Source organism: Pleuronectes platessa, chromosome 1 (assembly GCF_947347685.1).
Source record: "Pleuronectes platessa chromosome 1, fPlePla1.1, whole genome shotgun sequence".
NCBI classification, from domain to species: domain Eukaryota; kingdom Metazoa; phylum Chordata; class Actinopteri; order Pleuronectiformes; family Pleuronectidae; genus Pleuronectes; species Pleuronectes platessa.
The window spans coordinates 1,274,757-1,287,110 of record NC_070626.1 but is presented as its reverse complement, the minus strand read 5'-3'; the positions used below and the strand labels follow the sequence as shown (position 1 = coordinate 1,287,110).

The following is a 12,354-nucleotide window of genomic DNA, read 5'->3' as shown; positions in this document are numbered from 1 at the left end:
GGGGGTTAGTTAGAAGCACCGAGTTCTGGGCTGCTTTAACCGGGGTTATGTTTGTGTTTTTCATGTTTTACCTTTGCATTAAGACAGTAGATCTAACAAGGCCTAACATTTTGAACAACCTATTGAATATGTGTTTAGCTGTTGTTGAAACCATGGTGAGAGAACTGAGGTCAAAGAGTATTTACAGGTCTAGAAATGACGGCTAACAGGTACATTAATATAGTATCGTGGAACATAAATGGATGTGGGAATCCCATTAAAAGGAGCAAGGTTCTGACATATTTGAAATCCAAGAATACAGATGTAGCATTTATTCAGGAGTCTCATATGATGGGGGACGAAGAGGCAGGGAAATTTAAAAGAGGCTGGGTAGGGAAGGTTTTCCATAGCTCATACTCTAGTAAGCAGAATGGAGTGATGATACTCATTAATAAAAATCTGAGTTTTGTTATAATAAAACAACACAATGATAAGGAGGGTAGGATTATTAGTATTGAAGCATTGATCAATGGAATCCGGACAGTGCTATGTAATATATACGCCCCAAACAAGGAGGAACCTGATTTTTTTCATGAGGTTAACAGAGTGATAGGAAACATGCAGGGCCGGGTGATACTGGCAGGGGATTTTAACCAGGTAATGGACGGGATAGTTGATAAGAGTAAGCCCAGTGCTAAATCTTCACCCAGGGACAGAGCTGCAATTCATATGCTGACAGAGGACTTGAGTTTGGTGGACATATGGAGATTGGTGAACCCACGTGAGAGGGAATACACCTTTTACTCCCACTGTCACAAATCTCATTCAAGGATTGTTTTTTTTTCTGGTATCTAACTCATTAATAGACTCAATAGTGGACTGTGAGATAGGAGCTATTGCCCTTAGTGACCACGCCACGGTGGAGTTACAGGTTGACCTGAACACAGATAATGGGAAAAGAGGACGTTGGAGGCTTAACACTGTATTGCTACAGGATGTGTCATTTAGTAATATGTTAGCAGAAGATCTTAAATCTTTTTTTGAAATTAATATTGGCTCTACAGAAACAATCTCCCCGGTTTGGGAAGCATCTAAGGCTTATATAAGGGGGAAAATTATTGCCCACACCTCAAAAATGAAGAAGGCGAATGCGAAGAAAGAAAACACATTAGACAAAGAGATCCGTAAGCTAGAGAAAGAACTGGCTAGTCACTATTCAGATGATTTATACAAAACAATTTGTAAGATGAAATATCAACTACATGATATATATAACAAAAAGGCTGAGTTTGCCTTATTTAGGCTAAAGACTAGTTTCTACGAAGGGGGCGAAAAGAATGGCAGACTTTTAGCGAGACAATTGAGACAACAGGATAATTCCAACAACATTCCAATGATTAAGAAGGATAATGGGGTTGTAACCTCATCAAAGGAAATTAATCAGGTTTTTAAAAACTTTTATAAAAATCTTTACACATCCTCCTGCGCACCTAATCAAGAAGACACAGAGTCATTTTTCTCAGGTCTTAACCTGCCTACTGTATCTAATGAGCAAAAAGACATGCTGGATGCCCCAATAACAGAGGAAGAGATTAGGGCTACTATCGCATCCATGAAAAATGGGAAGTCACCTGGTTTGGATGGCTTCCCGATTGAATATTACAAGAAATATATGGATATTTTGGCCCCCAAATTGCATAAGGTGTACATGGAGGCATTTGAGAAGGGCTCACTGCCTGGCACATTTAATGATGCTTTAATCTCGCTCATACCTAAAAAGGACAGAGATACCTCAGATCCGTCTAATTTCAGACCTGTGAGTCTTCTTGGGGTGGACTGTAAGATTTTGACAAAGACCTTGGCGTCACGTTTAGAGAAGACACTACCAGACATTATACATGGAGATCAAGTAGGTTTTATTAAAACAAGGTCCTCAGCTGATAACATGCGAAGGCTCACACATCTGATGCATATGAACTGCTCTAATCCGGTACCAGTTGCGGCTTTTTCACTTGATGCTGAGAAAGCGTTTGACCGGGTGGAGTGGGGGTTCCTCATGTCGACGCTCTTGAAATTTGGGTTGGGTCCTGGTTTTTGTAACTGGGTGAAGATACTTTACTCTAACCCAAGAGCAGCTGTGCTAACAAATGGGCTGATATCTGATCTTTTCTGTCTTTCCAGGGGGACAAGACAGGGATGTGCCCTTTCCCCATTGCTGTTTACGATGGTTCTTGAAACGTTAGCTGTAGCAATCAGAGCTGATTTGAGGATTAAAGGTGTGCAGGCGGGGGGTAGAGAGCACAAGCTATTTATGTATGCCGATGATATCTTAGCAGTGTTAGCGGACCCTGGGGACTCCCTGCCAGCGTTACTTGACTGTATCGAGTCATATTCTAGATTATCAGGTTATAAAATAAACTGGCATAAATCTGAATGTATGCCGATATCACATACATGTCATTCTGGGGTTATCACTCCATATGGCTTCAAGTTCCTGCCTTCTGGTATGAAATATCTAGGAATTCTATTAAATCCAAATCTGGATGATATAATGCTCTCAAATATGGAACCGCTCCTCCAGAAAATAAAAATGAACCTGGATAAATGGGGAAAATTGAAGCTCACACTGGGGGGAAATTAATGTAATTAAAATGGTGGTTGCACCACAATTCAGTTATGTTTCCATGATGCTATCAGTTAATATAGCGCCACAGCTGTTTAAACAATATGATAGAATTATTAAAGACTTTTTATGGGATAAAAAGAGACCAAGGATTAATATAAAGAAGATGTGGTCTCCAAGGGAAATAGGAGGCATGGGTCTACCTAATGTAAGATTATATAATCTATCATTTGAAATGTCTAGATTGATAAAACATTGGAAGGGGATAGATCAGGAGTAGCCTGGATGCCAGACGAACTTAGCCCCGCCCACAACAATTTGGTCGGGCAGTTCGGTCTGGAGTCGCTCCATTGGGAAAAAATTATGGCCCGACCGGGCCAACCAGATTGTCAGGGCGGGCTTTATACGATGATTGACAGATGATCTAGAGCTAGAATGAACAATGAAGAGGAAGATTTTAGGAGGGCCTGGGACCGTATTTTTTTGTAGATAGGACATATGGAAACATTTGTAGACATGGTGCTGGATGTACATTCTGGTTGTTTCAAGAAAAAAAAACAAAATATCGATTTGCAGGAGGCCTTTGTATATAAGGTTGTATGATGGGTATACTGTCTGTTGATGCTGTTATAAATGTTGTTTTTTGAGTTTGATTGTATGTTTTTATATGCATGAATAAATAAAAAACTTTAATGACAAAAAAAAAAAAAAAAAAAAAATAATAATAATAATGAACCTATCTTTGACACATAGGATAAAAAACAAAGGAGAGAGAGCGCACACCCTTGTGGTGAGCCAGTGGAATAGCAAACTTTATCTGATAAAAATCCATTCGCTCTCACGCTTTGTGGCTGTTTGTTAGAAAATCGAAAATACAGCCCACAAGATTTAAACTTAGGTTAAAATGTTTTAAAAGCCTACAGGTTAAAATGTAAGTTTGAATTGCGTTAAAGGCACATGAAAAATCAATAAATAAAAACAGAAGGACAGCCCTTTCACTCAAAGGGTTTGAAAAGCAAATTGAGCAGAGTGACTGAGGCATCTTCAACTCCTCTGGGAGGCCTGTAGGCCAATTTCAGCCCGTCAAAGGCATGCGTGTCTTAAAATTACAGACTGCACAATGTTTTCAAAATTCTTAATTAAAATAGAAGTTATGGCTACAGGTCTGGAATCATTAAATGTTCTTGGAGTGTTTATTTTAGGTACAGGTACCACCACTGCATCTTTCCAGACCATGGGACCATTCTGTGTTGTAACGTTTTATTAAAAATGAAATTTAAAACTGGGCTAAGCTCTTTTGCACAATATCAAACATGTCAAAACGTATATATTGCAATTGAGAGCATTGGCAAAGGTAGTGTCTGAATTAAAACGATCTAAAGTGACTTGAGTGCTTTTTGATTTGTCCTGGAGACCTTCAATGTTTTTCATGCATGCCTATGCTGAGCCAAGGTTGTTTGCAGCCATTTCCCTCTTCATATCTGATTAAAATTTTGGTCTTGCTATTAAAATTCCTATGGTAGCGATGTGCAGGTCAGACGTGTCCCCCATTTTAAAAGCAAGTTTCTTTCTCTGTAATGCAGATTTTACCATTTTGTTGACACATGGTTTATTATTAGTGTAAATTTTAATCCTATTGCTTGGGATGATCATGTCTCTGCAAAAAAGGGATTGAAAGCTCCAATGCTAGCTCCACTGACATCGCCACTAAGTAAGAGACAATATAAAAGCCAACACAAGGCAAGATAAAAAGGATCATTTAAAAAAATGGTATAGAACACTTTGTATGAGTGAATTACTCTCTAATTCTGTCTTTTCTATTTATTTATTTTAATCTTTTTTTAAATTTTATTTTTTACTCTCTATTGTATATATATCTGCTGTAATGATACTGAACCAGACGCCCGGCACCTTACTGCACCATTCCAGGATTGTGATATTCCCTCAGGAATGGCACTTGGTTTTGATGTTGGGAGGGGTTACAGGGTAAATATTATAAATATCTATAACTAGCAGTCAAGGTAGCTGTAGAGGTAGCTGTTTACTTTGCGATGCAGGTAAGATTTTATTGTTTTCTTTTATGATTAAGGTAAATTAAATGGTTTAGTTTTGTTTATTGTTTTGGAATCTGTCCACCCAGTGCCTTCTCTAACCTGATTGAAAATTTATATAAATCTTTTGTACTAGGTCTGCTTTGGGAAGGTAGGGGGAAGTAATTTTCATGCAAAGCTCTGTTTTATACCTAACACTAAAAGTTCTAAACTAAGAGTGTTATTGGAGCATTTGCCAATCCTGGTCAATCTGTTTCTTTAAGCATCACAATGAGTTTGACAGGGTAGTTGTTAGTTTTTTTTTACAGTTTAAAGAAAACCCAGGTGTTTTCTTTTGTACTCCAGTGATCACATTTGGCCAACCACATGCAGGTTGGTTATACTGTGTTTATTTAGGAATTGTTAAATCTTTTAAGGGCCCAAGCACCAAGTGATGAAAGGAATTTTATTTGTCCTTTCTGTTGTGATTATATTTTTGTACTGATTATATTTTTACTTAAATATTGTTCAGGAGTATCTTTGTCTACCTTGTTCTACCTTCTCTGTATTTTCACTCCTGCTTCTTAGACAGCATCTTTTCTCCATTAACAAACCGTTACTATTTTAGAAAGTAGAATCCATGACCCATCATGATGCAGTCACACAACACAAAAGTCTGCTGCTTTATAAAGAACCAAAAGGTATTGAAGGTTGTGAATTGTCTTTCTCTTTGGCTGTGATGTGCACAAAGGTGCAAGGGGCCTTCAATGCTGTTTGAAGTTCAAATTAACAGTTCTTCTCATAAATGCCTTGTGCATCACCCTTCTTGTGGAGATGAATACTTGTTGTATGATTTGATTTGGGATGCCATCACGCTTGGCTCGAAATTTGCACATTTCCAAAAAGTTGGTAAAAAAGGTTCTCCACGTCAATGTGTTCTTTTCTGTCTCCTATAGATTATTGTTGATGACGATGACAGTAAGGTGTGGTCGCTGTATGATGCAGGTCCAAAGAGCATCAGGTGTCCCATTATCTTCCTTCCTCCTGTCAGTGGGACAGCAGAGGTGTTCTTCCAGCAGTTATTGGCTCTGACAGGCTGGGGCTACAGAGTCATCTCGGTGAGTTCATAACTAAAAACTCATTGCAACGTTGGTATGGGGCATGATTTCACACTTTTATTGTTTTGCAGTGCCCAAGCATTGAGCTATTTTTTGGCTTGACCACCAGGGTCCATATCTGTTTTTTTTATTTGGTAATTTTGTATGATGGTGGTCTGTCCATCACTCTGCAGAGATGTTCACAACAGCAACAAATCCTGTGCATTATTCTGGGGAGAGGTGGAGCAGAGGCAGAGGCAGGAAGTAACTGCCGAGATCATGTGATCATGTCTACAGCAACCCGACACCGTCGTCAGTTCTTATCATCACAAACTCTCTTGACATCTTGGTCGGTGTCTTCTTTGTGTGCTGCTCTACCTTTTCACCAAGAGATATTTGTTTTCTTTTTGTTTTTTTCATTTTTGTGTCAGAATCGTTATCAACCCCCCACTCGCTCATGGTGAATCCAGCGAGGGATCCCCTTCTGTGTTGTCCGATTGAATTCTCATGAATTTCTACAGATATACTAGGAGTAGGGATGAAACGGTTACCGGTTTTACAATTAACCACAGTATAATTCCAGATGGTTAGTTTAACCGTGTGGAATTTACATTATCATTATAACCGCAGGTTGATTACCACAGTGTACAGCTTTTGGAAAAAAACTGTCCAGCAGTCCCTCACACAGGCGCGCAGGCTCAGCATTCAAATCGTTTTTTTATTTGCATATGCAAAGTTTACTTTGGATTTGCTTGATTTGCTCTCGAGTTTATGAGACACTTATTAAAACACACTGAAAAATAGTCCAACATTTTGCATGCATTTAGTTCAGCTTGTAGCAGATAGGAGAAAACTAAAAGGACAGAATGGCCCTTTGCTCCTCAACAGGAAAAGGAGGGGCGAGGGAGATAATAAAGGTGACACGCCTGTGAGGAAAAAGAAAGGGGAAAACTCAAACGAAGGCATCATGGAGTGGAAACATGTGAAGTGACAATAATTGTAGGAAGGAGATCACAAAGCAGATAAACTAGTTTCTGGAAAGTTGTTCCAAAAACCAGCTGGATTTATTGCACAATCGTCCTGGACCATGAGGAAAAAAAGCTGATCCCTGGAGCCTGAAGTGGATGTTAAAACCCCATCTAACCTGCTCGGATTGGAACGTGATTCCCTCTGTCCTGGATGAAACAAACAAGCTAAGTCTCCCTTTTGAAACTCTCCTGGCTTCACCGAGTTCTCTTTGCCTTTGGAAAATTCACCCCTCATCTTCCCTCTACCTGGAGATTAAAGGCCCTCCAAAAAGAACAAACATTTCCCTTACTTTACCTTTTCATTGGACCCTAAAGGCCGGCGCATGCTTCTGCGTTTTCACGGGCCTGCAAGCGCAAGAGCCCTTCCGGGCCCCTTACGTGCTAATGTATCCCTTCTTACATTCTTACGTGCTTACGTGCGTTGCCCCATTTTTCTAACTATACGGCAAAGCTCCGCGAGCCTTACGCGGCCCTCAAGGGATGTGACTGGTCTGCTAACTACATCCTTTCCGGAGTCGCTTTTCCGGTTTAATGCCACATAATACCGGCAGAAAGATCTAGAAGAACGAATATGGACCAAATAGAAGAGCGTTTGGCAGAAGAGATCCGAAAGTATGACCACTTGTATAACCCGTCAATGACTGGCGGATTTGTTTGCCAGAAAAAGGAGGAGCTGCAGTGGCGATGTAAATAAACAGTCGACAAAGAAGAAAGAAGGCGTCTCTAAGGTCGTCTTAACTCCCCTCCCCCCTAACCCCCACCACCACACACACACACACACACACACACACACACACACACACACACACACACACACACACACACACACACACACACACACACACATAAACTCACGCTTGATCTGAACTCGAACTATTCTCATCATGAACTGTTAATGGAAGCTTCTTTCATATGTTTATTGAATGGACGGTTAATTGTTCTTATTTGGAAAATAATTGGATTGCATTGATTACTAGATATTTTGGTCAAAATTAGTTATTTGTCTGTGTATCCATCATAACTATTTGATTTGATTGTTAACTTGATGAATAATTCAATTGAATATACAGTGGTGGCCAAAATTATTAGAACACGGCATATTTAAGAGGTTTCAGTTGTTTTTGTTGAATTGGCCATTAAAATACCCATTAAACGATTGAAATATCTATATAGTCATCAATTATGCTCTATAAACCATAGAATAGAGCCATCATAAGAAGATTTAGGTCATTTTCCTTACAAAAAACAAGGATAACGAGTGAGCAACGGGCTCGAATTAAGGTCCTTTTTGATGCTGGCTGGAGTTACCGCCGCATAGCCAAGGACTTGCGATGCAGTCCAAAAACACTGTAAAGTACACTTTAGACCGCCATGATGGCACCAATTCACACCAGAACCGAAAGGGGAGAGGTAGAAAAACTGGGAGAAGAAGGACTTGTTGGCAGAATAGCAGCAACTCTTTTATTTTTCCAATTTAGAAAACCTACGGTACAAGCTGCTACACACAACATGAGACGAGACATGATGTGCACAACCAGGACATTAGGGTTAAAGTGATCTGAATGATATGGATTCATTAACCAACATCACGTTTATCTATGTACATAAATAGGAATTCAGCAGGTTTTTATGAAGATCAGTTCTATGTGTGAGTGATTAGAAAAGAGTAGAGGAGCAGAGTCGCTTGTTGGGATGTGCCTCAATGCAGTGGCGCTACCAAGAGCGGTGCTACTAAGGGGGGCGCTGGAGGGCAACCCTAGTACAGGTAAGGCTATAAGCATGAATTAATTAAAGGTCCAGTGTGTATGATTTTAGGTGAAAGGGAGCTGTCGACAGAAATTTAATATAACAAAATTATTTTGATGTTTTCACGAGTGTGTTTCATCTAAATTATACAAATCTACGTTTGCACTTAACATAACAAGTTGTCGACCTTCGATAAACAATAAAATGACTATCATATTTTTTTCTAACCCTAAGACATGGTGAAATTACTATATAGCTTTTGTACCAGAAACATTCAAAATTTACAGCACATTTTAACAATACCACGATAATAGAAACTGCTGTGATGTAGCTTGAAGCCCTGGCACCCTTGCAAAGGGATCAGTAAATTCTCAACATCAATTCTAAAATGGATAGGGATCCAAAGAAGAGAAGCCATAATCGGGGTGAGGTGATGTTGTCTTCTAAGAACAGTGAGAAGCCAAGCTGCTGCATTCTTAACTAGTTGCCTTAAACGTGGGAGTTAGAGTAGTCCAATCTAGAGAAGACTGTGTACATTTTTTTTTTCCAAGTCTCTAATTTGTGGTTGGTCAAACAGAAGGCCCAGGTTCTAGCATAATTATGTTTTGTACGTAAGGGCAAGACGGTTGTACATAAAAAGTGTGCAAACAGTTTCTTCCTCTTAAAAGTAGTGCAAAATAGTAAAAGGAATTGTGCAATTGAAAAAAAAAATTCAAATAGTGTTAGTAAACATGACCAAAGCAGTTATTATTTAACATTCTAGATGGTGTTGTTCAGTCTAGGAGCAGTGGAAAAAAGGATCAGTGGAAGTGTTCCTTCTTGCACTATGCTGCTGAAAGAGCTGCTACGGCCCAAACGGTGTCATGTAGGGGGTGAGAGATGTTTTCCATCATTGAATTCACCTTTGCTAGCATCCTCCTCTCATCCACCTCCTCGGTGGGATCCAGAGGGCAGTCCAAGAACGAGCTGGCTCTCCTAACCAGTTTATTTAGTATTTTCCTGTCACTCTCAGTGCATCCACATCCCCAGCAGACAATGGCGTAGAGTACTGCGGAAGCCACCATAGTGTCATAGAAAGTCCTTAGTAGTGTCCTGCACACTCCCAAGGTCCTCAGTCTCCTCAGCAGATGGAGGCACCTCTGGCTCCACTTGTACAGGAAGTCTGTGTGTGTGGATCAGTCCAGTTTGTTATTGAGGTAAACACCCATGTATCTATAGTCCTCTATAACGAGAACACAATCAAGTTAGGAATCAAACAACCTGAGAGCAGTATCCTTGATGCCAACCTAGTTATTAAAATTATCTACAGCAGGGGTTTTCAACTGGTTATCCACCATTTTGACTAGAAAGTAATCCGCGGCCCACTTGTGTGTGTGTGTGTGTGTGTGTGTGTGTGTGTGTGTGTGTGTGTGTGTGTGTGTGTGTGTGTGTGTGTGTGTGTGTGTGTGTGTGTGTGTGCGTGTGCGTGCGGATAGAAGGACGTTTTAACATTTGGTTTTCCATGTTGGTTTTACTTAAAAACCTCAAACAAATCTACAAAAACGGTTGATTTTCAGTGCTTAAGAATTGAAAACAAAATTAAAATGCATTTTGTAGTTGTACTGCATCTCAGAATCATATGTACGTCAATATATAACGTTCATGACTTAAATGTACAGACATGTAGCTGACATGTTGAGAGAACGTTAAAGTAACGGTGATCATAACAATCAACATAAACTGGGGCTACAGCTGAATAGGGAAGATGACAAAGTAATGCAGAATATGTCACAAATGATTATCATACAATATCACACAAACAATTGAGGCCTACTTAAGTTTAACCTCATGATCACCATCAGCAAATCCCACATACTGCTTGAGTAGTACTTCTGTGTGTGTGTGTCTAGAGCTCTCCTAAGAAATTGTTGCTCAACCAGCGACAATTCTAAAATTGACTGTTATTGCAATTAATTGTTTTGGCTATTATGCCAATTAATATATCTTACTACAAAGTATTTGTTTTTCGCTCTTTTGTTTTATTTAATATTTTCATTATTAATTCTGCCCTTTTGGGCCTAATTTTTGTGAAAATAAAAATTCCCATCATACAAACTACATCTCCAAGACCTCCTGAGAGTTTTTCTACCTAGCTCAACCGCTCTTCTACATCTACCTTTAACACACATGCACAGGGGAAAACTACTGGCAGTTTCTAGCACCAAGCCGGTTTCAAGGTTCCCCTCATCACCTTTATATTATTTTAGACATTTTAATTATTTTAAATATTTTTCACGATATTCAAGAGTAATCTGGAAATGTGTTGAAATATCAAAGCGAATTTCGCGGACCCCCTGCAATGCCGTCGCGGACCACCAGGGGGCCGCGGACAATATCAAAATCACGATTATTTGAACGATTATTAATATGTGCCCTTATTCTGAAGTCTATGCTTTATTTTTTTAATCACCTCCGGTTCCGGTAAACACCGATGACGGCTGCGTGTCTTATTCCTCCGTGAAACCAGGATATTGAGAATTGAGAATAGCGGTGAGCGCGGGGCCGCTACATGATGTGCTGCTGCCCTCCCTGCTTTTCCACTCGCGCTGTTTTTTTCACCGCCGGTCACCACACATACAACTCGCCTCCTTCACTTTACAGCTGCTTGAGAGTTAGAGCCAGTCAGCTTGGCCGCTGAATGCTTTGGGGGAAGGACTGAATTGCGCATGCGCGTCTCTTTCGCAAAAAATGCCAAATGATCGTTTCAACTCGATTATAGTAGTTTGGAGATCGTTTGACACCATAATCGTAATCACGATTAAATTTCGATTAATCGAGAAGCCCTGATGTCTTGTGTAGAAGATTTTAATGTAGACTTGATGCATCAAGGAGACCAAACACCAACAGAGTAACATGAGCAATTGTCACCCACAGGTCTCAAGATTTCTGTCAAAGCATTTCCATATTTCTCCCTCTACTTGCAGCACCCATTCTAACAGCACATCCATGAATGGCTGGAATTGCTGTCACTCTCTATTATACAGCGTTAGACTTTGTACTGCAACTACATCAACATTTCAACAAACAAGTTTGCTGGTTGTTGAGCATGGACTGTGCTTGCAGCGGGACTGCTTGGCATGTCATGTTGGGGTTGTCCTTCGGGATGTCTACCCTCATCAAATGCTGCTAGAGACTTTGATTATTGATGATGTTTTCCTGCACGTGGCATCTATTGCACTTCTGTCCGTCCTGGGAGAGGGATCCCTCACATGTGGCTCTCTCTGAGGTTTCTACATATTTTTACCCTGTTAAAAGGGTTTTTAGTAGTTTTTCCTTACTCTTGCTTAGGGTTAAGGACAGAGGATGTCACACCCTGTTAAAGCCCTATGAGATGAATTGTAATTTGTGAATATGGGCTATACAAATAACATTTGATTGATTGATTGATAAGTTATTTCAAAACCAAAATTACATTTTAGCCTCTATTATTCAATTAAGTTCTATTTGTAAAAAAAATTATGTTCTTCTCATTCAGGGTTGGGACCCTTTTCTCATATCTGTGGTGTCTAGGGAGTGAAGCCTTTTACCTTGGCCATGCTCTCACACTTCCCCAAACACGGCAGACAGTTGCACTACGTCTAAAGAAGAGGGGACAGTCTCCGAAAATAATTTGATTTGCAACTTCAATCAAAAACTCAATAAAAAACTTCACATTAACCATCATCATAATTAACACATTGTAGAGTCTTCAACCCATTTACTTCACGCACAGTAGAGGGTCACCACCATGGAAAGGTTACTAGCACATGCGATGCATGGCAATTACAACTTTCGCTAAATACAACTACAACAGTTTTTATTTCATGATACAA

General features: G+C 39.8%; 1 protein-coding gene across 3 annotated transcripts in view; it reads left to right on the top strand.

Annotated features, from left to right (window-relative positions):
• spg21 (SPG21 abhydrolase domain containing, maspardin) overlaps window positions 1–12,354 on the top strand; it is a 65,891-nt gene that overhangs the window by 4,109 nt on the left and 49,428 nt on the right. For all 3 annotated transcript variants that reach the window (XM_053418396.1, XM_053418385.1, XM_053418391.1), the window contains exon 3: window positions 5,589–5,750. In XM_053418396.1, the coding sequence (XP_053274371.1) occupies window positions 5,589–5,750 (162 nt within the window). The remainder of the gene's footprint in view (window positions 1–5,588; window positions 5,751–12,354) is intronic.